We start from the raw sequence: 27,757 nt of genomic DNA on the forward strand, positions 1-27,757 counted from the left end.
ACTCCTCCCTCTGCATTTTACAAGGTAATCCAAAATGACAATTTATCATCCGTAACAGGTGTACATCTTCTGTGAGATACAAAAGATCTACATTTACTAAGCGTTTGAGTTTTTTCTTTCTTTCAAAACCGTCAAATTAGTAAGTACACACAAAACCCTACTGAAATACCACTATACTTGTACTTGAAAAAACAAAAACACAGGAATAAATGAACTACATGCAAACACCCCTAATATATATAACATACATAATTTGAGTGACAAGGCTGCCAATCAACGCCTGCTAGCAACGAAAACATTACTCCAAACTATCATCCCTCATCTATGTATAGAAATATTAAACAAGCATAATAATCACACTGCACAATGTGGCGGACCAAATGCGATCTTCAGCACACATTTGTAAAAACATACTGTTCAACAAAACACCACAAGAGCAATACATACAAAACAAGAACATGGGCATCAAACACCATCATCAATCCTTGCTGGCTGGAGCAGGTCTGTGGGCACCTGGGGGGGCGGTTGGCCTAGGGAAGTTGTAGTCAAATTGCATGCCTGCAAAGTGCGGGGCCTCTACGTAGGGACTCTACATTCATTTGTATCAAAATACATAAACTTGCATTAATTTCATCAATATAGCAAGAAAGCCTTAACGTGTTTAAAAAAGAAAGAATATAATGACACAAATATGGCTTTGGAAAAAAATAGATGATAGACTTCGGCAAGAAATATTGCACCTGTGATGCGGATACAGCATTAGTCGAAAAACCAGGACTTGAAGATTTGGGTGATGTACTAGGAGAACAAACATCATTGCTAGTTTCACTTCCATTCAATTTATGTACTGGTTTGTTTGGTATATTTTCGCTCTCATTCCCATTGGCTGTCTTAACCCTCTACAATAAAATTGCGAGTTAAACATCATTTCATCATCATTGTACACTATACAGTGTTGCTAACAATTATGTTAAGAGTAGGGAAGGAAATATCACCTGGAAGATTTTACCAAGAGTTTTCAACCCTTTTGCTCGTGCACGTAGTTCTTCTTTCTTGGCATTGCTGTCTTGAAGAACCTAAAGTGAATCATACGACTTAAATTAAAAAAGACCTAGCCCTAAAATCTAAATTAAACTATCTAACAATGTGATACTGGAGCAGCAAAAACAACCATTTGACAGACACGGGAAAGAGTGGCCTCAATGTCAGCCACATTAAGCTTCCACAGAGAGTCAATCATTAATTTTTTATGAGATTGCATATATTCTTCAAGCTCTTCTTCGGTGTAGTTCCCTTCTGAACTGAGTTGTTTCTTCATATCCTCCTGTAATTGGATCAATGCAATTGCTCCTGGAACCATAAAGAAAAACCATTCATTAGCCTAATGAGCGAAAGTTTTACACAACAGCAATTCATGTAAGGAAGCCAGAGATCCAACATGAATAGATCATTAGTGTCGAGTGTCAACCTTTTGATTATCAGTTTAAATAAAAGCCGGAACCAAATCTTCAGAAAAAAAATTAGACAGCTAGATATTTGGGGAGAAAAATACCAGCGCAATAAAAGAAAGGAAAACAAATTTATGGGTAAAAGAAGCTGAACTGCTGAAGGACCTAAAGTCCAGTACCAAGATCAGAGGCAAGAGATGTGATAGGGATCGAGAATTCCTAACAGAGGTGTAAGTAACATCAGGGTGTTAGGATTGGAATTTGGTAATCTCCTTTAGAGCAGGAGCTGCTCCATAAATTAACATCAGAATTATAGAAAGAAATCGTGATGGAAATAACTGAAAGAGAATCTATTCTTCTACTTCATTCATTGACGAAGAGCTCAACTTATAGCTTAATTTCCTTTTTACACAGATCAATTGCAATCGTGATGGAAATAACTGAAAGAGAATCTATTCTTCTACTTCCTTATGTCACATGCCTTCTCTTCAGCAAAATTCAGTTATCCATGGAAGAGGCTTTTTAATGCGTTTGGCCTCTCTCCTTTGCGATAAGTGCTTTGTAAGAAGTGAAAATTTCAAGAAGCATAGAAGCCTTGAGTAGAAAAATGTTGAGACATGCTAAAGGAAGTTAAAAAGACTTAGATAGAAAGAGAGACTTCCAAAACAAGAGGTGAGTGACTGTCCCAAAACGTCAAAGCACAGCTAGGGATGGTCTGGCAACCTGAGCACAGGTTGAGAAGGCCGGAAATGTGACAAGCTGTGCGGCTGAGTTGATGGGCAGATTCAAAGATCACATCTTAAAGAACTGTGCATCTTCTGGCCGTGAAACTTTGGAGTTTCATAGATCAAGAGAAGGCGGATTTGATGATGAATCCCTTGCCAAAAACTTGTCGTTTTTTAGCAGCAAGAGGTGGAGGACAGTGGGTGGAGGATGACGAGGCAACAACGAAAGCAGCAGGTTCGAAGGACACAGCAGACAACAATGGAGGATGCTGGTTAGAAATGATAGTGGACACACCAAAAAAGAGAAACATGGAAGAGGGGAGCTTCAAAACACTTCGAACGGAGGAGAGAATAATGGCATGAATTTACGTATGACTGACAATAAGATTTAAATTACAACATACTTGGGGTACTTGTTGAGACATGCTAAAGGAAGTTAAAAAGACTTAGATAGAAAGAGAGACTTCCAAAACAAGAGGTGAGTGACTGTCCCAAAACGTCAAAGCACAGCTAGGGATGGTCTGGCAACCTGAGCACAGGTTGAGAAGGCCGGAAATGTGACAAGCTGTGCGGCTGAGTTGATGGGCAGATTCAAAGATCACATCTTAAAGAACTGTGCATCTTCTGGCCGTGAAACTTTGGAGTTTCATAGATCAAGAGAAGGCGGATTTGATGATGAATCCCTTGCCAAAAACTTGTCGTTTTTTAGCAGCAAGAGGTGGAGGACAGTGGGTGGAGGATGACGAGGCAACAACGAAAGCAGCAGGTTCGAAGGACACAGCAGACAACAATGGAGGATGCTGGTTAGAAATGATAGTGGACACACCAAAAAAGAGAAACATGGAAGAGGGGAGCTTCAAAACACTTCGAACGGAGGAGAGAATAATGGCATGAATTTACGTATGACTGACAATAAGATTTAAATTACAACATACTTGGGGTACTCGGCATAAAAATTAGTGTTTTAAAACCCGGACCGGTGATCGACCTGGTCAAAGCCTCGTTGAATACATAACTCAAAAGAGGGGGCAAGGTCAATATTTTCTTGGTACAATACATTATTAAGAAAAGGCCAGAAATACACAGCTATCAGAAGGAATTAAAGGATATGATATACTTGAAACTAAAAAGGCAAAGTGCATCACTTAAAGCAAATATACCGAAGGTCAGTTTGATCCACACAAGCCTTGAAGACCATGCAATGCGGAAAATAATACGATTAAGATTCCTTGTATATGAAAATTTAATCAGAAAATTAGAATCAAGAAAACATAACAGAACCAGAAAAGGCTTTCAAGTTTCCTAGTACAGAGTTTTGGTCCGCAATAGCTTAATAGATTAGATCTCAACTTGATATTATTTATAATCAAAATTGTACAAGGAGAATCCCTTAACTGAAGGAATAAATCTGGACTAAATCAATCATATATCAATCCTAATAAAATCAGAATTGTATACATGGAAAGAACTAATATATACAAGGAGGATTATATCTTAATAATAAAAAAAATTAAATCAGTGCATATCTCAACAACACCAAAGGTCAAATCGATCCACACAAGCCTCAAGAAACATGCAATGTGGAAAATAAAAGGAGTAGGATTTCTTTATTTTTTTATATGAAAGTTAAATCATGAAAACAAAACAGAACCAGGAAAGGCTTCCAAGTTTCCAAGTACAAAGTTCAGTCACCTGTTGCCGCTGTAACTTGGGATTTGATGAAGTGTCCTTTGTTTCTAAACCACTCAGCAATAAAAGGCACACCCAAATAAATTGCTTTCTTCCCTAGCTCTTTTGCTGCCTGCCTTGCGTATATGTAGCCAATGGTATTCAACATATCAACCCCATAAGCTGTATAATGACAATTCATATATTCAGAAAAAGTGCCTTATTATCCCAAGAGTTAACTATTCATAAATACTTGAGATCAGGTAAAGGATTTTCCATATCATATAAAGGCAATCTTTTAACCATTCATGATTTTTTAAACATGAGAACTATAAAATTCTTCAAATTTTTACAAGCTACAATACAACCATAGCTAGGTTGTTATTCGTGATGAAAAAAGTACCCAAATGAGAAAAACCTCTAACCATATATTCTTGTAATGTAATTTTACGGCAACAAAATGCATTCAATCCTGTACCCTGCATGTCTGAAATTATTAGGGCATCATACCTGCATTGGACAGCCGTGCTACTTCAGCTTCTGCATGATTGACAAAGTCCTCTTTGTTTCCCTGAACATATTGGTTGAGTCTATTTTTTAGTATCTCTACAAGCCTTTCTTCTCTCTCCTTCTGAACAACCTGACAGAAGAATTAATTTATTTTAAACAGCAAAATATAAATTTGAACCTAAGACGGAATAAATATAAACTACCTTCAAGATGACAATGTCAAACGTTTACATGGTTTGTTTGCGAAGAAACTCAAAGGAAAGTACGAAAGCAGAAAGGAAGCACGCAAAAAAAGATCATTCCACATTTTGGTGCAGTATAAAAAGGCAAGAGAAAGGAAGCATGTGTGTGGACCCCACACTAAATAGTTTCCAAGCATGAATAGATAGGAAAGATTTAGTGTTTCGACCCAAAAGACTAAAAAGCACCACTTATACTATAGAAAAGCTTATTTAAAATTTAATAAAAAGAATTGATAAATAAAATAATAATAATAATAATCAAAAAAAGGAGGCTGAATGTATTTTTACCTATTGATAAATTTAATAAAATCAATTTAATTTCTTTTTAACTAATCAATTTATTAATTTACATTATCATTTTTTCCTTTTAGCAGATAGAAGGTTTTTCTTATTTTTTTATATTTTTTCATTATCATTTATATTTTATCTTATTTAAAGGTATTTTGGTCATCTGACAAATATACATTTTTGTTTCCTTTCACTTTCCACCCAATCAGACTAAAGAAAAAACTTTTACGACCAGATCGCCTACATCTTAGATAAAGCAAATAGAAGTTCATATTCATAAATGCAACATTTTCTGCTACTTATCACCAAACCCAGTAGTCTTCGAATTTACAAAATAAAAAAACAGTCTTCCTCCAAAAGCCTTGGAAGACATCTATCTTTATATCCATATAAGATATAACTGTAAAAAAACATGAAACTAATTTTTTTTTAAAAAGTACTAGTAATATTAAATATTAATATGTTCATTCATTTGCCAGTCAATCTCTTATCCCCTGTTGTCATTACAAGTTTACAATTACATTACACTGCTCAATTCTTTCAGTAAAACAACTGACGGTACAATTTACTCCAAAAGATCCAATTTCTACTCTCACTTCCTAAAATGAAATCCAAGAATCAAACCCTAACACTTCGATACCATGTTGAGTTTGGGAAAGTTGAAACAAAATGAAATCTAACATTTACAAAATAATATGTGAGATGAATATTTGATGTACAACACGAGAGTGATGATTCAGCTATTTATAGTACTAACCATCTAACTTAATCTAATGGACTACGGTTCAGTTAGTTAAAGGTAAAAATGAGAGAGCACTAACTGTCTAACTATCGTACTAACCAATAACCGTCTAGCTTTATCTAATGGTCTATGGTTCAGTTAGTTAAAGGTACAACTGGGGTATGGTCTCTTCTGTGGAAGAGAATAGAAAACTTCTCATGCCTTTGCAAAATAAAGTGTGCCATATAAATGGTTATTAGAAATATTACCAATGCAGATAATAATTTATAATAGAGAAAAATGACATTTGGTTAGTATTTTCTATTATGATATAATACAAGAATTTGCAAAATAAAGAGAAAAATGGATCTGGAAAAAATGGATCTTTCAATTGGATCTGCCATTAAAAAAAATTGGATCTAGAAATATTACCAATGCAGAGAAAAATGGCATTTGGTTAGTATCTTCTAATTCTATTGGATCTAGAAATATTACCAATGCAGAGAAAAATGGCATTTGGTTAGTATCATCTATTATGATAGAGAATAATTTATGTAAATGCTTATTGGAAGGCTTGGGGGTGTTTAAAGTGTGCCTTTGCCATTTTTCTGTATTGCCGTGACATAGGATATTTTCCTATGAGGAGCCATAACCTTATTCAGTTGAATACTACTTATGTTCATTGTGTTCTCTGAGTATATCTTCTGATCCCTATTAGATTGAGTGCTCTTATTTCCGGTTCTTAACAAAATCTGTGTACTGTCCATGTTTTAACCACCAATGGTGGAACTTTTACAAAATTATTTTGGGGGCCAAAATACACTATACATGAATGGTGTTGGTAGAAACATTTCCAAACATACTCATGCTTACAGAAAAAATAATATATCTGGAAAAATGAAGTAAATTCTCAACACATTTTGCTAAGAAAGAAAAGGACATAAAAGGGAAGTGGCGCACATGCCAAAATAAATCATAAAACCACCAATTTTACCGAGGTAAATCGCAATTTTGACTACCTTGAAAGTGACTACAAAATTTCACCAATTCAATAATAATTATCTTATGCTTTTACAATTTTTCCTACTTTTTAAAATAAGATTTCCACAAGTGAAGATGTAATTTTACATAAAGAATAGGGAAAAAAAATCTATTAGCCCAAAGTAGATGTATTTGAGTCTATTGGGCCATATTTATTCAAGCTATGAAGAGTAAACTTTAAGCCCATGTCTTTTTTACTTCAGTCTTGGATGTACTGACGGAACAAATTCAAGAGTCAGCACTATTATGCATTCCATTTGCATATGATATAGTCTAACTTGGGAAAGGAATAGGAGGTTAGAGACTAACAAGCTTTAGAACCATATGACTTTCGTTTGACTACAAGTAAGACAAAATAATATAAGTTTAGCAAAAGGATGAATCACCTTTAGCTTAGAGGTGAAAGTTGAAGACTATACCATACCAAATATTACTTTATTTAAATATATTGGGTCCATACTCCATTGAACAAAATGAGATGGTTGAAATGGAGGAAGGTCATAGCTATTTTATATCATAAATAGGTACTATTCAACCTGAATGAAGTTTTTTCTCGTATAGCTATACATGTTAATATCCAAACTGATCAAAACCAAAATCGCAAGCCGATAAAAAAACTGAAAAATTGCACAAAACTGAATTATGTTGGATGCTTTATATCTCCTTATGTGAAAACAAACAGCTCATAGCGGATTGGATTTCAGACTCCTTTTTCAAAGTCGAACCAAACGATATATATATATATATATATATATATATATATATATATATATATATATATATATATAATACATGTCTTTTTATTTTATTAGTAATGAGATATTGCATTAATATATTATTTGTTAGTTTTCAATTTGTTTTTTTAATAATACTTATTAGTTTAATTTAATCTATTTAGTAAAAGAGTCACTAGTAGTGGCTCTGTTAAAAGGGGAAACCGGATACCCTTGAAGGAGAGATGTCTCTCCTATTCTCTCTATTTCTTATTGTTTCTCAATCTTTCAGTAAAATAGTACTTTCTTTTCAATTCAATTTATGGGTTCGTAAGAGAACATTCCATTAGGTTGAGGGAAATCAGGCAATGGTGTATTTTGTGTGAGTGTGATGATGACTATTTTGAAGATATGATGTTGTTTACATTAAGACAATACATTAAAACCTACTATAATCAAATTGGACAATTGATCCCTTAACTTATTGATTGGTTTCATATTAAAACATAAGAAAATTTTAGGCTAAATTGGACAATTGATCCCTTAACTTATTGATTGGTTTCATATTTGGTCTCTTAACTAATTAACGTTATAAATTGATCCCTTAACTTTAATTATGTTTGCCATATTGGTCTTCTCTGTTGGTTTTTCTCAAATAAACGTTAACTTTGCTTACGTGACTATTGATGTGGCCACGTAACACATGGAAATGAGAGGTATGTTGAAAAGGAAAACCTGTCAATAGTCATTTTCTACGAGAACACTTCGTTTTTAACAGGTTGATAGTGTATTTATCCACATTCTGAGAAAGGTGTCTCAACTCATAATCATATTCACTAGCACGCCTAACAATATTACTCATAAATAAATCATTTATGCGTACATATAACAGAAAACAAAGTTAACTTTTTTTTTTTTTTAGAAAAACTAACGAAAAGGACCAATATGACAAACAAAATTAAAGTTAAAGACCAGTTTGTAATATTAATTAGTTAAGGGACCAATATGAAACCAATAAATAAGTTAAGGGACCAATTGTCCAATTTAGCCAAAATTTTATCAGTCATGGCAATCATACAGTAGTGATAAGAGAATGAATTATATAGTTATACCCGCATTTTGTCTTGCAACTTTTTAGTATCAAATTGTTCCCCTTCAGTAAAAATGTCCATTGAAGCCATTGATGCCATGGCTAACTGGCCTATATATTCCTCAAAAAGCTCACTACCAAAAAGCATGGCAAAGATTGCTGCAGGATCAATAATGGCATCACTGTGAAGGATGGAAAGACATAAAAAAAAAAAATCAGGTTCCACGTAATATGACAGTTGATATTTGAATAAATATATTAAGAAGTAGTAAAAAGAGAATGGAAAAGGAACTAACGTTGAGATTCCTGATTTCCCATGTGCATCATAAGCTTGCCTTTGAGTTGGGTCACTGAGAACTTGGTAAGCCTCACCTAAAACCTGAAAATAAAAGATTCAATTAGAATGGCAGGCAGACCCTAAGCAGTAGTATAACATAGAAGATTAATTCAATTCTTGCCTGAAAATTTTGTGCGGCAAGAGGGTCATTTGGATTTTTATCCGGATGCACTTGCCTTGCCTGCACACATGATCGAAAATGTCAGTAAAACATTTCAAAACCCAACAGAATTAACAGATCCAGCAGCCATTTAATTAAAAAAAAAAAAAAAGACGGATCTATTTTAAGTTAGAGATACTTAATAGAAAAAGAAACAAGAGGATCTATCTATCTATCTATCTATCTATCTATCTATCTATCTATATATTAAAGTATTAGTAGTAGAAAGAAGCACCTTGATGTAATAAGCTTTCTTAATCTCAGCTTCGGATGCCGTGGGACTGACACCCAGCACGTCATAGTATTCGGTCTCCTTCACCATCGGATCGATTGAAATCTTTATGATTTAGAATTAATTAATTAATTACTAGGTTTCCAGTAAACTCGAATCTCCAAGTTGATGGATGGATGGATTGGATGGACTCGCCTCACATGTGAGGCCTAAAAATCAAATGCGAGATTATCTTCTTCTCAGACTTCTGCTTGGTTGGATGCTATCAACTTTGCACGTTGACTGCTGCAACCGCGCAATTCTTTGATATCCTCAACGGGGTGGGTCGTTTCCTTTTTTTTTTTTCTTTTTCTTTCTTTTCCGTATCTGGCCTAATCTGAATCCCGGTCACTCATGTGGTTTCAACCTACTCAAATTGGATTCGGAGCAGTTAGTCATGGTGCAGTCAGCTGTTCTGAACCGTTTGATGAAAATCGGACGGTTCAAATCTTAGTGCAGTTTTAGTTTTATAAAATATAAATATTTTAACTTTAAACGCTGAACCGTCCGATTGTAATCGACTGCATGCAGTTATAGTTATTGACTGCACTCAATCCATATCTCTCCCAACCACATGGGAAACAATAAAATAATGTAAATTACGGTGTGTGAGATAAATATTAATTGACGAATACAACCACATAATAAAATAAATTCAATGTTTATGATTTGTTTGGTTTGAAGGAAAGAAAGATGAATGAAAGAAAATCACGAAAATCAATTAATGAATTTAGATTAAAATTAGTTCAAATTCATTTTTATCGGTATTTGTGTTTTCCTCCTTTCCCACTTTCTTTCGAATCAAATAGACCCTAAAGATTGTCATGATAATTTCAATTTTTTTATAAAGTAAGTATATAAGTAATTGAATAATGCTAGCAACACACTCTTTAACAAACACACTCCAACACACTCTCTTTTATTGGTTGAAATTCACATGGGTCCCATAAAAAAATGTGGACCCATATAACTTTTATGGGACCCATATAAATTTTAACCAATACAAGAGAGTGTGTTAGAGTGTGTTTGTTAAAGAGTGTGTTGCTAGCACTCCTCTAAGTAATTTCATGATTTCGTAGAATTAGACAATCTTAATTGAAGGTAGACAAAAAACTTCACAAACAAATTACAGAGTTACACAATCAACAAACATAAGGCTGTCTTTGTCAAAGATAGACATATTCTAAATGGTATCCTAATTGTGAATGAGGTGGCGGATGAGGTCCGTAAGTCTAATAAGGAGATAACGTTATTTAAAGTAGATTTTGAAAAAACTTATAATTATGTAGATTGAGGACACTTAGACGCACCAATGGGGAGGATGTCTTTTCCGACATTGTGGATAAAATGTATTAAATAATGTGTTTGTACGACTACAACATCTACGTTAGTTAACGACAATCCAAAAAAAAAAAACAAGAATTTCCTATAAAGAGGAGCTTAAGACAGGGTGACACCCTTTCTCCTTTTCTTTTTGTTTGTTGGTTGTTGAGGGGTTGAGTGTGATGATGAAAGTCATGATTTAGTCCAACATTTTTAACGGGTACAACATTGTCACGCATGCTCCAATTATTATTTCTCATCTTCAATTCGCTGATGATATGTTACTTTTAGGGGTTAAAAGTTGGGTGAATGAATGTGCATTGCGAACTGTTCTTGTACTTTTTGAGGTGATGTCGGGTTTGAAGGTGAATTTTAATAAAGGTATGTTGGTTATGGTCAACATTTCTGACTCTTGGTTGAACGAGGTAGCAACAACTGAGTTGGAAAGTGGAAAAACTACATTTTTTTATACTTGGGCCTTCCTATTGGTGGTGATCTGAGGCATCTGTAGCGGGTCTACAAAATTATAATTTATGTCCCATTTTTTGCTTCGGTAAAGATGTTTTATTTGTTAATTACGAGAATACCCTCTTTACAATGTTGTCGCTAACGTTATTGAAAAAACTGATGTTTAAATATCATCACTCATAAATAAACTAAAATTATTTAATTTAATTTTTTTTATTAGTACAATAAACAAATATAAAATAAATTCTATTTGTCCCATACTAAGTAGCTAAATTCTATTTTTCTTTTATTTATAAAATCTCTAAAAATGAAATTTTAAATTATTGTAGCTGTGGTAGATACACACACCATAAACAAGCAAGGGCTTATTAAACAAGTAAGGGGTATAGTATTCTTGAAGAAAACGATAAACAAGGGTAATAGTATATATGAGATAGGTAGAGTGAGAGAGAGAGAGAGAGAGAATAGGTTTGAAGTTTGGAGATGGAAAGTGCGGCACTTGTTCGTTCTCTATCCACGAGCAGTAGATACTTATGTCGCTGTTCCGTTCTCTTCCCGACTACTATTGCCACGTCATCAAGGTTCTCTCCGCCTCTACTCCGCCGTCACTCCACTGCCAGATTGCGTCATCCTTCACCTTCTCCTCTCCTTTACTTTCGTAACCGTAACCGGAACCATTTCTCCACTTCCCTCTCCCCTCGAGCATCACTTGTTTCTTCTTCTCCTCCTCCTCCAGGTATATCTATCTATCTATCTATCTATCTATCTATCTATCCATTCCTTTCGATGATTGATGATAAATAATAATATTAATTAATTATTAATAAGAATAATTGTTTGGTAGTAGATATTAAGAATGAACTGGGGGGATTTGAGAAAATATCGGAGGAATTCATTCAAGAATGCAAATCAAAAGCCGTACTGTTCAGACACGTCAAGACGGGTGCACAAGTCATGTCTGTTTCAAACAACGATGAGAATAAAGTCTTTGGCATTGTTTTCCGCACTCCACCGTAAGTCTAATAAGTCTAAGTCTGTGTATTAATTAAGGACTCCCTCCGTCCCAAAATATAAGCAAAAATTGGTCGATGAAAGTTGATGTATTTGGTTTAAAATTTAGTCCACTTTTGTTGACCTCCTTTTGCTTATATTTTGGGACGGAGTAGTAATTAATAGTAGTATATACTATATCTTCATTCTTCACAAACAAACAATTGAATCAAATCAATCAACAGGAACGATTCCACTGGCATCCCTCACATTTTAGAGCACAGTGTATTGTGTGGATCAAGAAAATATCCTCTCAAAGAACCATTTGTTGAATTACTCAAAGGAAGCTTGCACACTTTCCTCAATGCATTCACATATCCCGATAGGACATGTTACCCTGTTGCCTCCACAAATACAAAGGATTTTTATAATTTGGTAGATGTCTATCTCGATGCCGTTTTCTTTCCTAAATGTGTTCAGGACATTCAGACTTTTCAACAGGAGGGTTGGCACTATGAGCTCAATCATCCTTCTGAAGATATCACTTATAAAGGTTTTTTTTCTTTTTTCTTTTTTGCTATTGCTATTGTTTTTCTCACTCACTCACTCACTCATTTACTTGTTATTCCATTCCAGGTGTTGTGTTTAATGAGATGAAAGGTGTCTACTCTCAACCAGACAATATACTTGGACGGGCTGCTCAACAGGCCAGTTTTATACTTCAAGTACCAATTGTGTCATTTTTTCTAACTTATGTTGCGTGCATTCATTATTGTTGTATGTAATTTTGATGCAGGCTCTTTGCCCAGATAACACATATGGTGTTGACAGCGGAGGTGATCCTCGAGTTATTCCTAAGTTGAAATTTGAGGAATTTAAGGTTTGTTTTAAGAATAATGATAAAAAATTATTATTGTGGTATATAGAGATAACTAATTCGAACAAGGAGTCCCTTTTTAAAAAAAAAAAAATTGGACTAGGAATCAGGGACTTCTGTGTGGTTGCTAGGTGTTTGTGTCCACTAACATTGATTTATGAAGTATGTTGCGTAAAATCATACATCTTCATAGGAACTCTTACCTTGTGACCTTTTTACTTCCATATATAATCTACTGTAGATCTCAATAATTAATACAACCTTCTTTATTGACAGGAATTTCACCGCAAGTATTATCATCCTAGCAATTCGCGGATTTGGTTTTATGGAGATGATGATCCAAATGAACGCCTCCGCATTCTGAGTGGTAATAAGATTTTATTTAACTTGCTCTTTAAATGTTGAAGCTTAGAATTGGGGAGAGCCATTTGTAATGCTTTTTTAAATCCAAGCCCAGACTTCTGATTAGAATGAATGACTTAAGCATGTGGCCTGACTTGCTTTGCAAACCCATTCCATGACAATGATCAGGATATTGTTGGATGACCCTGTGCATAATTTTTAACCAACAAGTTAGGTCTTTATAGCAAAGCCTAGTAGCTCCCTCCCTCACTCTTTCTCAAATATAAATAACAAAGCTAACTTTATGGATAAATTTGAATTGCATATGAGATATTTTGTATCTTTTGGGGGAATATCTTAATCTTGTAATACTTCTAGTTGTACACTTGTTTCTATTCTCTGGTTTTTTGTTTTTTTTTTTTTTAAAAAAAAAAAAAAAAAAACTGAATGCCTAGTTCTGAAAATCTAAAAATAATGGATTAAAATGTTATTATCCTCCCTTTGGAATGCGCACGAAACTGTGTTGAATTCCCTATTGAAGATCCTGAATTGTCCAACAGCTTCCTTTATGTTGCCAGATTTATCTTCTTTTGGACTTATGTTTTACTTCTTATATATCTTTTTTGTCAAACTTGTTCACTGATAGTTTATGTTCAATATTTCAAATCAGTCGTGAAAGATGATTTTAGAGTTGTTACCTGTAGCAATTAGCCGCTAACTTTAGTCTCTTATATGTTATCCAGAGTATTTAGACATGTTTGATGCAAGTTCAGCCCCAAACGAATCAAAGGTTGAACCACAAAAACTGTTTTCAAAGCCAGTCCGGATTATTGAGACTTATCCTGCAGGGGAAGGAGGTGATTTAAAGAAGCAGATGGTCTGCCTTAACTGGTTGCTCTCTGATAAGCCCTTAGACTTGGAAACTGAGCTAACACTTGGTTTTCTGAATCATCTTCTACTGGGCACTCCTGCTTCACCACTGAGAAAAATCTTGCTAGAAAGTGGGCTGGGTGATGCCATTGTTGGTGGTGGGTTAGAAGATGAACTACTCCAGCCTCAATTTAGCATTGGAATGAAGGGTGTTTCTGAAGATGATATTCATAAGGTAGAAGAACTGATCATTAGTACACTTAAAAAGTTGGCGGAAGAGGGTTTTGATACAGATGCCATTGAGGCTTCTATGAATACAATTGAATTTTCTCTCAGAGAGAATAACACCGGGTCATTTCCTCGTGGCTTGTCCCTCATGCTCCAGTCCATTGTAAGATAAGCTCAAGTTTTTTTGCTGTTGAAAATTGGAACCCTTTGTTGACTGAGATTTATAATTGTTTTGGTTTGCATATTTAGGGTAAATGGATTTATGATTTGAATCCCCTTGAGCCACTGAAGTATGAGAAACCTCTCCAAGACCTGAAATCTAAAATAGCAACGGAGGGCTCTAAATTTGTTTTTTCTCCATTAATAGAGAAATTCATCTTGAACAATCCTCATAAAGTTACTGTGCAAATGCAGGTACTTTTTTACTTATTTTTGCCTTGAAAACCTTTGTTTGTGTGTGAACTGAGAAGCCATTTTGCATCCAACATGTCGATAATTAATGAAAACTTTTCCTTGTCAGCCGGACCCCGAAAAAGCTGCTCGTGATGAAGCGACGGAGAAACAGATATTGCAGGAAGTTAAAGCTAGTATGACAACAGAAGATCTGGCAGAATTGACTCGTGCTACTCATGAGCTTAGGCTTAAGCAGGAAACCCCTGACCCACCAGAAGCTTTGAAAACTGTTCCTAGTCTTTCACTTCAAGATATTCCTAAAGAACCTATTCATGTTCCCACTGAGGTTATCATTGATTTCCTGTTGGAGAGAGTTTTGTGTGTTTTCCTAATAGTCTGTAGAGATTCACAACGAATTGAATGTTAAATGCAGGCCAGGGATATCAATGGAGTAAAAGTTTTGCAGCATGATCTCTTCACCAATGATGTCCTTTACACTGACATAGTATTCGACATGAGTTCATTGAAGCAAGAGCTTCTTCCTTTGGTGCCGCTATTTTGGTAATCATGCAACCTCTTAAGGATGTTTTACTTTTTGTTTCCATCCTTCAATGCTTCCTAATATTACATGCATAGTGAATTTCTCGGATAGCCATTTAAATTGGTAATTTGTTTTTAACCTTACTTGATTTGGAATTTCATTACTCTTTAAAATAAAACATTAGATTTTTTTATATATTCCTATCCAAATTCTCTACTGGATTGTTTTGGTTCTCAACCTATTTCTTTTTAGTAAAATTGATAGCAATAAATCTATTTATTTTACCTTTTGATGTTTTTATTCTTCTATTCCTCGTCATGTGTATATGAGAAGCACCTTCTTGATAGATAGATAAATGACAAATCTTTGTGTTTACATCATGCTCTGTACCTCTCCTGTGTTATTTTTTGACAGCCAATCATTGCTGGAGATGGGCACAAAGGACTTGACTTTTGTCCAATTAAACCAATTAATTGGGAGAAAAACTGGAGGAATATCAGTTTATCCATTCACATCATCAGTGCAGGGCAAGGAAGATCCATGTAGTCACATGATTGTTCGAGGAAAAGCAATGGCTGGACGTGCTGAAGACCTTTATGACTTGGTACACTGTTTTGTCCAAACTTCAAACATTTCGTGTTTCAACACTTAATTCTATGCATAATTGGCCTAATATATCTATTTCCATCATGTAAATCCTAATTTCACACTGCTACTGAACTCCAGGTTAATTCTGTTCTTCAAGATGTCCAATTTACAGACCAACAGCGTTTCAAACAATTTGTTTCCCAGAGTAGATCAAGAATGGAGGTAATTACCCAAATGATTTATTCAAGGGACAGAAAGGATAAATGGTCATTGCAAAGAACCTCCATGCTGATTATCTATATCGTGCATTTTTGTCTTTTTTTAGAACCGGCTAAGAGGCAGTGGTCATGGAATTGCAGCTGCAAGGATGGATGCAAAACTTAATGCAGCAGGCTGGATGTCGGAAAAGATGGGTGGTCTCAGGTTGGTATATTAATATACTTTTATTATTTAATGCGAGGAGACACTTGCATCCATGTCTGTGTCAACCTATTCCTATGTTGTTAATTGTGGGAAATTGCGCCGCAACTGTGGCGGTGGGTGGCTGCCCTCGACGCGGTATCGCGTCCCAGAAGTAGGTACAGATCGAGACCTTCGTGGTGCTCCTGGAGCTCAATGAAAGCTTGACTGCGAAAACCCTAAAATGGGGGCTTTTCCAGCTACCTCTTTTTGGGATTGCCTTTTTTATCCAATATAAGGGACTTCAGTAAAAGAAAAATATTTATGCTTCTAACACTAGTCAACTTATACTATGACACCTAGGTATGACATTATCTGTGCAAGATTTTAAAGTTTTATGATCTTCCTATTTTTTTTTTTTGAAACCTATGATCTTCCTATTTATGCTTAATAATATTGAAATGGAAGTGTAATTCCTGTTGTATGCATTGATTATATTCTGGTATATACTTTCTAGCTACCTTGAATTCCTTCAAACTCTTGAAAAGAGAATTGATCAAGATTGGGCTGATATCTCATCATCTCTTGAGGAAATTCGCAAAACTGTATTTTCCAAGCAAGGCTGCTTGATAAATATCACAGCTGATGGGAAAAACCTTGCGAATGCGGACAAATTTGTGAGCAAATTTGTTGATATGCTCCCTACTAGCTCACCCATTGCTGCCACAAATAATTGGAATGTTAGACTTCCGTTGACAAATGAAGCTATTGTGATTCCTACTCAGGTAAGATTATTTCATTTGTCCTCCTTTGTGTACATAATTAAGTAAATATCCAAATTGGTCCATGAGAAATGAAAATTAATTATTTGGTGCATAAGAATGCTAAATGTGGGTTACATTGTCTCGTTTATGGGGACATATTAGTCCCTATTACTATTAGAGACTAATTCGACCCACATTCTTAAGGATCAAATTGCTATTGTTCATTAATAGGTCTCTGTTTTCTGTTGAGATCAATTTGAGTATTTACCCATAATTTAGTTTCTGTTATGCAGATTGCACAGGCAGTGTAATTTTTGTTTCTATCTATAAATCATGTTTCTTTCTACAGGTTAATTATGTTGGGAAAGCAACCAACGTTTACGATGCTGGTTATAAGCTTAATGGGAGTGCATATGTTATTTCCAAATACATTAGCAATACATGGTTGTGGGATCGTGTACGTGTTAGTGGTGGGGCTTATGGAGGTTTCTGTGATTTTGATACACATTCAGGTAACTTCTATTATATTTAGGTGTACTTATTAAGTAGTATCCTTGCAGTCTTACCTTTTTGTTTCTTTTTCTAGGAGTGTTCTCCTTTTTGTCTTATCGTGATCCCAACTTGCTGAAGACACTTGAGGTTTACGATGGAACTGGTGACTTCTTAAGAGAATTGGAAATAGATGATGATACTCTTACAAAAGCCATAATTGGGACTATTGGGGATGTAGACTCCTATCAACTACCTGATGCCAAAGGTTATAGTAGGTATGGATGATATAATAATTATAATTGATGCCTTTGTAGTTTGTTTAACATAGTTTTTTTTTGTTCTATGTTAAACTATTAGTGATTCGTTTTAAATTTGCAATTCTTGCTGTTTTTTTTATTATAGTTGCAAATTATGCTTGCTTTTCATTTCATTTTCAGTATGTTGCGGTATTTACTGGGTATCACAGAGGAAGAAAGGCAAAGGAGGCGTGAAGAGATATTAGCTACGAGGTAAAGATTTTGATTGAATGATTATACATGATCTTTTGATCAGCTGATATTGATAAAGCAAAATAATGCAGTCCTGCTCTCAGTACATGTTTTTTTGCATGGCAGAGTGAGCTATTAACTATCCTGAAATGACGTACTGAGTCCAGAATAAATTTAAATTTTATCAGTTGATTTTGTGTAAATATTGTATCATTTATTTTACATTTAGTTTTACTGCTCAGAGACTATTCTTCCAGAATGTGATAGTTTTAGACGTCTTGATATATTTTGCAAGAGTGCTATTATACCTCCTTATTGTCCATGGATGCTGCTGCCATTCACTTATGGCAAAAGGAGCAGTGAATTAAAGGAATATGGATATTTTTGCACATCAATTCTATATGCTACTTGGAATACTTGATGCTGAGATATGTGCTTTGCACGGCATTGATCTTGACTTTTGAAACCATTCGTTCTTATTCTGTTATATATATTTTTTTATGGCCTCAGCTTGAAGGACTTCAAACAATTCATTGACGCAGTGGAAGCAGTTAAGGATAAAGGGGTTGTGGTTGCAGTGGCATCTCCTGATGACGTAGATGCGGCAAACAAGGAGCTTTCCAACTTCTTTCAAATAAAGAAAGCCCTTTAGAATCAGGATGAACTCTGCAAGGATTTAAAATTGTATCTTTTCTTGATATAATTTTCCCCTATTTTGTGATAATTGTTTTATTCAGAAAATAGTTATTATAGCTGCTTGTTTACAGTTTGTTAAAAGTGTAATCGCAAAATAGTTTCATATTTTTTTTTTATGGAACAAAATAGTTTCATATTGTTTATTAACTAGAAAGCTTCTTGTATAATACTTATTGAATATACGTGAAATATAATCAATATTTGATAAAATATTGGCGACTTCTAAAGAAAATGTATGTTTTTGTAAGAGTACAAATGGAAGAATATTGTTAATTGTACCTTAGTTTTCTAAAAGAACCAAAGTTTTGGGACAACTAAAATACTAAATAAAAGACGGAGGAAGTATAAATGTTGATATTTTGAAAATACTCGTGACTTTTCTTTTGCCAATTATTCCCAAAAGAACAAGACTAATGATATTAGTTCTTTTTGAAACAAAAGTTTATCCTTTTTGTTGAGGTAAATGTGGCAGTTTAGACAGTTTTAATACGGTTAAATTTCATAAACTTAATGCTGACAATATGAAGTTAATTTCCAAAATCAAATCATGTGAATTCATCAAACCAAACCTGGGCAAAAACATGAAGGATTACTCAAAGTCATCATCATTGTTATCAACATGACATGGTTTTTTCTGTGATACTTCATTTACAGGAGAGTGCCCATCATTGGTATCAACAGGGCATGCTCTTTTCTGTCTTGATACTTCGTTTACAAGAGAGTGTTTGGTGTTTAATGCTACACTCGTGGAGATATTTTTGGCAATTCTTACACAATTTGTTGCTTCCTTCTTCCAAGCAATTGGAGATGAGCATGACACCTTGGCAATACTGGATGCAGAACGTAGTGGTACTAACTTATTATGTAAAGCAAAAGGGGTGGATTTGCGCTCGACGTTCCTCCTTGGCTGGTGTAATTCCTTTTTCTGTGGCTTGGGACTGATTATGGAGTCAACCGGTACCAGCTTTCCATCAACTTGGTTTGTAAAGACAAAAGTCACCTTAAAAATATCGAAAAGCAATCAAATTCAATTGTGTTAAATGTTAACTAGTATATGGTTTTTAATTGAATTACTTTTCTATAAATAATTAAAAAAGGGATGGGGTTGGAAATGAAAATGTATAAAACAGCTATGGCGCACACACCTCATCGCCAGCTGCAGCCTGAAGGATAGCATCTGGTACAGAGGTTGGGAAAAAATGATGGCCCCAACTACTTAAATCTTCTTCCAATGGATTCCCTACCTGCAAAAAGAATATTTACTAGGGTCAAAACGACAATAATTTGTTCTTTTTTTTTTATATAGTTGTATTCCTTTAAATCAAGAGGTAAGATATATAGTAAAGCTAGTCAGTGGTAGATGAAATGAAGAGTTGAAAAGAAAACCCCGGATAGATAAACACTTTTATCCAACAAAATAGAAAAACAACCTGCTTTTCTGATCTTTTCAAATTCCCTAAGCAGCCTGCAATTTCAGCAAATCCACCTATATCAGAGGTGTCATCATCATCGCATTCACCATTAATCATTGTAGATAAGACATCAGTGTCTTGAGGCCCATCATATGGTTGGCACCGACCGCATCGCATCTTTTCATGAATCTCTGACCTAAAGAAATATAAACAAGCGGACATTAGACTGAGAGGTTATGATATACAGTATGTGAATATTAGTCTTTTAACCCTACCATATGATCAATATCAACAATAATGAATAACATTGCAAAATGACCAACTTCTTTTATGATTATTTTACGTGTTTTCAAGTTTATTTGATCAACTACATTTATTAAATAAATAATTATATATTTATTAATAAATATAGATAATTACACATGAACAAAGGGCAAACGGGCAACAAGCTGCGCTGCTAACCCTTTCTGAATAGCAAAACCAATTCTTTTAAACACAGATACTCAAATGGATAATCCATCTCATGGAAATGGTATATCAAACAGAGGTGACATCTGATGATATATGCTCTGCATGTACTTTTATTACGTCAATTTCCATACAATCAGGTTAGGATCTAATTTTATTATCTACTATATAAATTTTGAATATTTAGGATTAGGATTAGATTGTTCAATCTTAGACATCATTTAACATCACAGGAATTTTGATAGTTGGACAGCAGATTTCAGAGTGCCACCAACTAAATATGTTATCTTTCTACTTTTCCATTAATTCAGGTATCATAACACCAAGAGTATATGTAAATCAAAAGGGAAAGAATGCATTACTTTACATTCTCTTCAAAAGTAAACAAATTGCGAAGATCCTCTGTTGAAAGAAGGTTACCCTGAAAATTGTAAATAGATTATAACATGAATAGGATGGTAAACACACAGAATAGGCAGCATCAACTTGAACTCAGGGTAGAAGCAACCTGTGCCACGGCGCTATCACTTTGCTCCCTCTGAATGACCTTTTGCAGCCCTTCTTTTGACATCTGACGCTGGTAGACCTACAAATAACTTAATAGATTCAGTAGCAGAAATAGCTTTACAAAGGAACTGATACGAAATCAATAAAAATCAAGATACATCTCTGTTTACTCAATTATCACAATAATGTAAACCTTTTCTTCTATTGTTCCGGCACTCAAAAATCTATAAATATAAACTCTTTTCTTCTGGCCATCCCTCCACACTCTTGCTGCAGCCTGTGTATGGGCAAGAATAGTGAATAAATAATATATATATATATATATATATATATATATATATATATATATATGAGAGAGAGAGAGAGAGAGCAAGCATATAAAGATTTCAGCTGTTACTTGTTTATCATTTGCTGGATTCCAATCAGGATCAAACAAGACGAGTCGATTTGCCCCAATCAAATTGAGTCCACAACCACCAGCCTTGCTGCTTAAGAGAAAAACAAATTCATCCTGCAATGTGGCATATTGTTTTTATCAAAGGATAACCTCGTGTATTAGTGAAATTTCAAGGAGAAGAAACAACAGTAGAATTGGAAATTTCAAATGGACCCATTTACCTTAGATGGGTCATTCAAGCAGTTGACCAACTTTTGCCGTTTACTGATTGATGTAGCGCCATCAAGCCTCAAGTGAGGGTACCTTTGTTCCCGACACAATTGAGCAAAAAGATCAAGAGTCTGTTACATGGGAGATAGTTTAGTATAGCAACAGAGAAGTAGAACAGCACAAAGGTAGCATAAAAGATTCAATTAACCAGGAGGAAGATTGAGAAAGGTGAATACACATCTAATTGTAAGGTTGTGCGTTTGAACTTTTAACCCATATATAACTGATAGAAAAATATGATTGTCATTGTTGGGTTTCAATGTTCTAGTTACTATTCCTTTTATTAGTATTCAGTGCTACAACTGAAATATTACCCAGCAAGCTTTCGTTTGATAAAACCAGAGAACAGTCAGAGAAAATGTCACATATTCCCATTTTCCTTCATTGGGTTTAGCTATTTTCTTCTCTATAACATGGCAGCCAAGCTTGGGGCCCATTGTAGTTGTGATCAAATCCTATTTTTCCTCCATCATTAAATTGCCTGTGGTGCCTTGGTTCAACTCAGAATCTACTGATAGAAAACACAAAGGAGTCCCATAAACCAACCGAATTTTTATTGAGATGAAAAGAGATCAGGTATTATACAATTAAATAGCAGGAGCAAATGAATTTTGTGAATCACAATGATTGGAAAAAGAAAAAAGAGCTTCATTGATCCTCAAGCCATGCTGACTAACTAAATGGTAAAACCAATGTGCTTTTCATGTAAAACTCTGTTCATTATCATTAGAAATTAGAGCAGAATTACATCGACAGTATATGTTAAGAAGAAATAAAGATGGCTCAAAAAGCCAAGTGTGCCACTTCGTTTCCTTTGTTAGTTAGACATTGACAGTCAAAATTATTATTAGTATAGTTGTTGGATTCAGTTGGCACTCTAACTGCTGTAGCAGAGGATAGAGGGATAAAATGTAGGAGAAATCAATTAGTTGATCGGGTGGTTTTGGGTGGGAGGGATCAGGTACTCAAATCACTGGAGGTCCTATTGAAAGCGTTTTTGCTTCTCTGACGGTTTTCCAATTTTCAAACAAGGGCGACACTATCCACACTTAGTGTAATCTAGATTCACCCATGCTGCCACGCAGAATAAAATAATAGATGTGATTTATATCTGTAAGTTAGATTTTGGTCAAAAAATAAATAAATCTGTAAGTTAGATTTAAAAAAGGCATGTTTTGTATGAACAAACTGTCTCAACTATATCATGGAGAACTGGATCCGACCTGATAATGAATATATAGAAATCCCAGTAACCCTCACAATTGCAGAATAGGTTCTAACCCCCACGAACAATAAACTTGGAAAGTAATAAGATATAAGGTGGTAATACATTACAACAATATGGATACAGCACATCGACAAAGATATGTGATATAAGGGTGCATTTCCGGTTTATTATCAATCAATTATACAGAGGATAACAGGAGAAGGGAGTCGGGTGCCATAAGAGGATGCATGACGTTCTAGTAAAACCAGATTATAAAGCAATATTGTTGGCAGAAATAATATAAGATTAGAATGTTTGCACAATGCCACATGAGTTAACCTCAAAACTACATACACTTTTTTATTTCACAAAACAACAACCAAGCCTTTATTATTCCATTTGAAGTGATCGGCTACATACATGGATCAAACTTCTGTGATAAATCATATGTCTAGCCAAACTATTGACATCTAAGTTTTTCTAATAGTTTCTCCTATAGTTTTAAAATCGTATATTTCACAAAAATATATATGAATCATCCCATACATCATGATACATGTATGGATCTCAAACCATTCTAAATATTCAAACAGTTGTGTTGGTAAGCTACAGGCCTAAAAATGCTATTGAAAAAGAGTTCCAACACATAACTTTTCTTGTTACCATATACCTGAGTATAGTTTGAGACAAGGACAATGCGGTCATTTGTTCTTTGACGTAATTGAGCAAGTAATCTTGCCAAGACTTGCATTTTCCCGGAAAGCTCAACCCAGCCTCCATGCCCTCCAGTCCATGAACCAGACCTACAAAGAATATCCCCCATAGAATGAATAGATTGTGGCACCAAATGTATAAGTCTAACTGAAACAATAAATATCTACCTTCCGGATAACATATTTGGAGGGAAGAATCGGATGCAGTCCTCAAAACCTGAAGTTCCTGGACTCCCACTTCGTATTGTATCATAGATGAGCTGCAAGACATTATTGTTGTGAGGGTGAAAGTGTGTTCATAACCAACTAAACATGAAAGGAGAAGAAGGTTTCCTTCACAATTATTAACAAAGGATCTTAGGTTGAGAGGAGGAAATGAACGAAAAATAAATGTTTACAAATAGTCTACTTGCTAATTCAAATGACACCCATAGAAGAGCTTCACAGATTATTTTTAACATATAAAGAAGAAATTAACCTAGTTTATAAAGCGAATTTCATCCAAGCGTATAGACAATAGCAACAGAACCCCCACTTCCCTCATCCAAAAAACAAAAAGATCTGAATCATACCTTTGGATGATTGCATAACTTTTTTAGAGCTGTTATGTAGGCCAAAATCTTTGATTGCTTCAGTTCTTCAGTAATCGCCCGTTTAACCTGCATTTGAGGAAACAGATTTTATCTATGCAGGTTCGACAACCTTGTTGCTGCCAATCTTATGAAAAATGTGTTTGCTCAATCAAAAACTGGACATTACATTTTTGGACTGTATAAAATGTTTATATAGATCTGATTGTAGCGGAGTCAACTTGCAGCAAACAACTTCGATTATCTGTACCGCAAAAGTAAAAGGTCACGGTTACGAATTAACAGGAACAGATAATTATCAAATACCCGTAACCCATATAGCTTCTTTTCATGTGCTTTAAGGACATTATCTTCAGTCAAGGTGATAATATATATATATATATATATATATATATATATATATATATATATATAAAAAAAAAACCAAAATATGTTTAACTGTTTCAATACTAGACATTGGCTAAAACCTACCTTCTCATGGAATCAGATGTCATTACCAAATCCTAAAGATTTCTAAAATTATTTTCCTTAATCTTGCTACTGGGAATCAACAAAAGCCCAAAATCAGCATAATTATCTCTAAGGAGATTTATTTAGATGAGAAACTTCTGATGGATAAGACTAGGCTTTGGCTTCTGCTAGTGTATAGCACGTGGTTTTTTACTAGATGTTCTCATACAGATACCTTGAGGGATTGGACAGCTTCGATGCGATGGTTTTTGTTCACTCCAGGGTTTATTTAATTTTTTATGTTGATGAAATTCTTTTTTATCATATAAAAAAAACGTGTATAGTTTTGAATCTTTTGATTGTCTAATGTATGGCTTATGGGGAGGGACTTGTGTTTTTTAAGGACGCTGCAACCAAAAATGCAGAAAACAAGATTGGATGTATATAGTTATTATCATTTTTTTAAAGAGTAAGTAGTAGAATAATATAATGCAATATTTTAGACAATTTGGCAGACAGAAAGAAAAAGTACACTACCTTCGGTGGTAAGTGATTTGATAACAAAGCATTAGTCCGTCTTAATATGAACTGCAAAAGCATATTGGCAAGTCAATTTCAGCAAAATAAAAGTATATTTTCTTGTCAGACAGAAAACACGGTAGCATCATTGTCATTTAGCTATTAGATCTGTATAACACCCGTTCTAGTTTGCCAGAAGGGTTACAACATCAAGATTCAAGGACTAGTGATGGATATTAATACAGCTTTCTGAAGTACACAGTGGAAACTAGTTCACATGCACAGGCCAAGAAAAAATATTACCTGATTAACTTTGGCACTTAATTCTGCAGTGCGTTCAGCACCGAGTTTCTTCTCTTCTGCAGTAGCAGCGGGTTCTCTTCCGCAAATTATTGGCGCCTTTATGATGCAGTGCAAGTAGGCCACAATCAAAATCAGAAACACAAGACAAGGGTAAACACATTCTAGCATCATATATTCTGGAAGCTTTTTGAATTTGGTTTGCTTGTTTTCATAGTAAAAACAGTAAAAATATGTGGTACCTAGTACAAACTATTGAATATTGACTTTTATTTGACAATTGAATAACTCCTTCCTAATTTCTAGTATATTCAGACATTATATGAATTATGACTTAAAGCTTTTGAAACAATCTGCAACCAAAATCTAAAGTGTAGTGTATGAATGTACCTCAAAGTAACGTCGAAAATGTGCAATGCCACCCAATATTCCAGGATTAGTAAAGTTAACCATTGCAAAAAATTCTTCTAAGTCATTCTGCAGGTGGCACATGCCATACACATTTAAAATAAAATAAACGACAATTTGAGATTGTAACTAGCAACACAGAGAGGTAATCATGCATGGATCCTCACCTGCAGAGGAGTTCCTGACAACAAAACTCTACGTTTGCACGGGAGAGCAGCCAATGCCTAATCCAGGAAGTATTTGTGAGTAAATCAGAAAAATGCCTGTAAAGAGGAAGAGGGGGAGGAGATTTAACAGTACCTTGTTTGTTATTGTCTGATCATTTTTCAGTCTGTGAGCCTCATCACATATGAGGAGATCACACGAGTCGCTAGAGCTAAACTTTGATGAATGCATTCGGAATGTCTCATATGAAACAATGAGCACCTGCAAATCGGGAATTGTTTTTATTTTGCTTAGAAAGTAAGTAAGTAAGTAAGTAAGTAAGTAAGTAAGTAAGTAAGTAAGTAAGTAAGTAAGTAAGTAAGTAGTTGAAGCTAGCTAATGGTTGGGAATTTGACCTGTAATTTGCTTTGGGGACTTGTAAAACTGTTAATCCCAGAGATAACATCTTGTCTAGTGGTTTCACAAAGAGCAATAAGACGAACTCTCTGTCCAAGCCACTTGTTGATTTCAGCTTCCCAATTGCTGACGAGGCTGGTAGGAGTGACAATGATGGCCTTTCGAACCATAGGGTTCCCCTGGAAGCCTTGAGAAAGAAGAGTATACAGTAATGTGATGGACTGCAGTGTCTTACCCAAACTGCGCAAGAAACATAATAGGTAAGTGAGAGGATGCGTTGAGAAAGAAAAGGTAGAAGAAGTTAGTTACTTACTTACCCCATATCATCTGCCAAAATGCATCCATAGATGTCGGGTGTGTCACATAGTCCGGCGACACAGTCAAACATAAATTGAACCCCTTCTCTGCATTAGTGTGTGTGATAATGAATGAGAATATGAGATAAGTCACGTGAATTGAAAAATGGATGGATTACCTCTGATGTGGACGAAGGAAACGAACAAGCAAGGGATCAACTGATATTGTAGTGAAATTAGAATTAGAAGGTTCCTCATCCGGAGGAGGAGGTTGCCAGAGTATTAGAGGATCAATACCAGGGGGCAAAGGAACCTCGTCCTTATCCTCCTCCTTATCATCCTCCAAAGGTGTAATAGGAATAGGAGGAGTAATAGGAGTAGTAGATCCCCATGGGACAAACCTTTTGCGAGCAGAGAGTCTACGAGCAAGGTCTTGCTGACTGTTATAAGAAGAAGCATCAGATGGAGGTTTGAAAGGTTTTCTGCAAACAGAAGCCGCTCCATTTGTCGACAATACTCGCGGAAGCAACGATTGTCTCTTCAATATCAGGTTACCACTTATGAGGGCTTTAACATTCTGAGATTTCCGTTCTTCAACTTCATAACCATCATCATCATCATCATCGCCAGAATCAGAAGAGCACGACGACAGCACCACCACTTCCTCTTTTCCCATACTCCCTCCCTCCCCAGATTCCGATTCCAATTCCAATTTAACTTTCTTTTGCCGCCAAACTATATACTCCCTCCCAACGAAAATCAAACTTGCCTAATTTCATTATATAATAATAATCATTTTAATTTTAATAATTATATTCCAAGCCTAATTACAAAATGATACTCCCTCCTTTCCTTCCCGATATATAAAATCTCTTTCACAACTAAAAAATTTGACCCTGCAGTGCAAGTCTAATTGGCCTAATATATAACAAAAAAAATAATAATAATATAGAATAAAAATCAGACAATAAAAAATTTTAACTAGA

General features: G+C 34.9%; 3 protein-coding genes across 5 annotated transcripts; 1 reads left to right on the forward strand and 2 right to left on the reverse strand.

The window, feature by feature from the left end:
* Window positions 1–161: 161 nt before the first annotated feature.
* Window positions 162–9,578, reverse strand: LOC123907409 (chaperone protein dnaJ 10). The gene is made up of 10 exons (XM_045957672.1): window positions 9,179–9,578; window positions 8,905–8,964; window positions 8,743–8,825; window positions 8,469–8,628; window positions 4,352–4,481; window positions 3,866–4,024; window positions 1,172–1,350; window positions 996–1,076; window positions 741–899; window positions 162–589 (listed from the first exon to the last, which is right to left on the reverse strand). The coding sequence occupies exons 1-10, from the start codon at window positions 9,263–9,265 to the stop codon at window positions 479–481; spliced, it is 1,209 nt and encodes a 402-aa protein (XP_045813628.1). The 5' UTR covers window positions 9,266–9,578; the 3' UTR covers window positions 162–478.
* Window positions 9,579–11,275: 1,697 nt separating this feature from the next.
* Window positions 11,276–18,827, forward strand: LOC123907372 (presequence protease 2, chloroplastic/mitochondrial-like). Of its 2 annotated transcripts, none has more exons than XM_045957599.1 (18): window positions 11,276–11,741; window positions 11,853–12,018; window positions 12,241–12,548; window positions 12,632–12,702; window positions 12,792–12,875; window positions 13,149–13,239; window positions 13,958–14,475; window positions 14,562–14,726; window positions 14,833–15,051; window positions 15,139–15,266; window positions 15,661–15,850; window positions 15,973–16,056; window positions 16,160–16,257; window positions 16,751–17,018; window positions 17,347–17,509; window positions 17,584–17,764; window positions 17,927–17,998; window positions 18,488–18,827. In XM_045957599.1, the coding sequence occupies exons 1-18, from the start codon at window positions 11,489–11,491 to the stop codon at window positions 18,627–18,629; spliced, it is 3,201 nt and encodes a 1,066-aa protein (XP_045813555.1). In that variant the 5' UTR covers window positions 11,276–11,488; the 3' UTR covers window positions 18,630–18,827. The 2 variants fall into 2 exon arrangements, with proteins under 2 accessions (XP_045813555.1, XP_045813554.1); XM_045957598.1 differs by having other exon boundaries at window positions 11,328–11,741; window positions 11,850–12,018.
* Window positions 18,828–19,223: 396 nt separating this feature from the next.
* On the reverse strand, window positions 19,224–27,669 carry LOC123909775 (protein CHROMATIN REMODELING 25). 2 transcript variants are annotated; one of them, XM_045960663.1, is made up of 20 exons: window positions 26,951–27,669; window positions 26,793–26,879; window positions 26,475–26,715; window positions 26,215–26,340; window positions 26,082–26,138; window positions 25,897–25,983; window positions 25,510–25,605; window positions 25,225–25,275; window positions 24,407–24,481; window positions 24,220–24,306; window positions 23,816–23,907; window positions 23,605–23,737; window positions 21,679–21,798; window positions 21,458–21,571; window positions 21,254–21,337; window positions 21,062–21,139; window positions 20,916–20,974; window positions 20,104–20,281; window positions 19,819–19,917; window positions 19,224–19,673 (listed from the first exon to the last, which is right to left on the reverse strand). In XM_045960663.1, the coding sequence occupies exons 1-20, from the start codon at window positions 27,445–27,447 to the stop codon at window positions 19,263–19,265; spliced, it is 2,772 nt and encodes a 923-aa protein (XP_045816619.1). In that variant the 5' UTR covers window positions 27,448–27,669; the 3' UTR covers window positions 19,224–19,262. The 2 variants fall into 2 exon arrangements, with proteins under 2 accessions (XP_045816619.1, XP_045816620.1); XM_045960664.1 differs by having other exon boundaries at window positions 27,173–27,621.
* Window positions 27,670–27,757: the final 88 nt, after the last annotated feature.

The sequence above is a fragment of the Trifolium pratense genome, linkage group LG2 (genome assembly GCF_020283565.1).
Source record: "Trifolium pratense cultivar HEN17-A07 linkage group LG2, ARS_RC_1.1, whole genome shotgun sequence".
NCBI classification, from domain to species: domain Eukaryota; kingdom Viridiplantae; phylum Streptophyta; class Magnoliopsida; order Fabales; family Fabaceae; genus Trifolium; species Trifolium pratense.

What these genes read in the sequence shown, in the direction of transcription:
- LOC123907409 (XM_045957672.1), bottom strand. Translation starts at nt 9,265, where the DNA reads ATGGTGAAGGAGACCGAATACTATGACGTGCTGGGTGTCAGTCCCACG. An exon ending in GGGAAATCAGGAATCTCAAC is followed by an intron (nt 8,629 to 8,742) that starts GTTAGTTCCTTT and finishes CATCCTTCACAG; the next exon opens with TGATGCCATTATTGATCCTG. An exon ending in CTCTTGGTAAAATCTTCCAG is followed by an intron (nt 900 to 995) that starts GTGATATTTCCT and finishes ATTTTATTGTAG; the next exon opens with AGGGTTAAGACAGCCAATGG.
- LOC123907372 (XM_045957598.1), top strand. Translation starts at nt 11,489, where the DNA reads ATGGAAAGTGCGGCACTTGTTCGTTCTCTATCCACGAGCAGTAGATAC. An exon ending in ACGCCTCCGCATTCTGAGTG is followed by an intron (nt 13,240 to 13,957) that starts GTAATAAGATTT and finishes TATGTTATCCAG; the next exon opens with AGTATTTAGACATGTTTGAT. An exon ending in CTGAAGACCTTTATGACTTG is followed by an intron (nt 15,851 to 15,972) that starts GTACACTGTTTT and finishes ACTGAACTCCAG; the next exon opens with GTTAATTCTGTTCTTCAAGA.
- LOC123909775 (XM_045960663.1), bottom strand. Translation starts at nt 27,447, where the DNA reads ATGGGAAAAGAGGAAGTGGTGGTGCTGTCGTCGTGCTCTTCTGATTCT. An exon ending in ATTTTGGCAGATGATATGGG is followed by an intron (nt 26,716 to 26,792) that starts GTAAGTAAGTAA and finishes TTTCTTGCGCAG; the next exon opens with TTTGGGTAAGACACTGCAGT. An exon ending in GTGATAGCGCCGTGGCACAG is followed by an intron (nt 20,975 to 21,061) that starts GTTGCTTCTACC and finishes TACAATTTTCAG; the next exon opens with GGTAACCTTCTTTCAACAGA.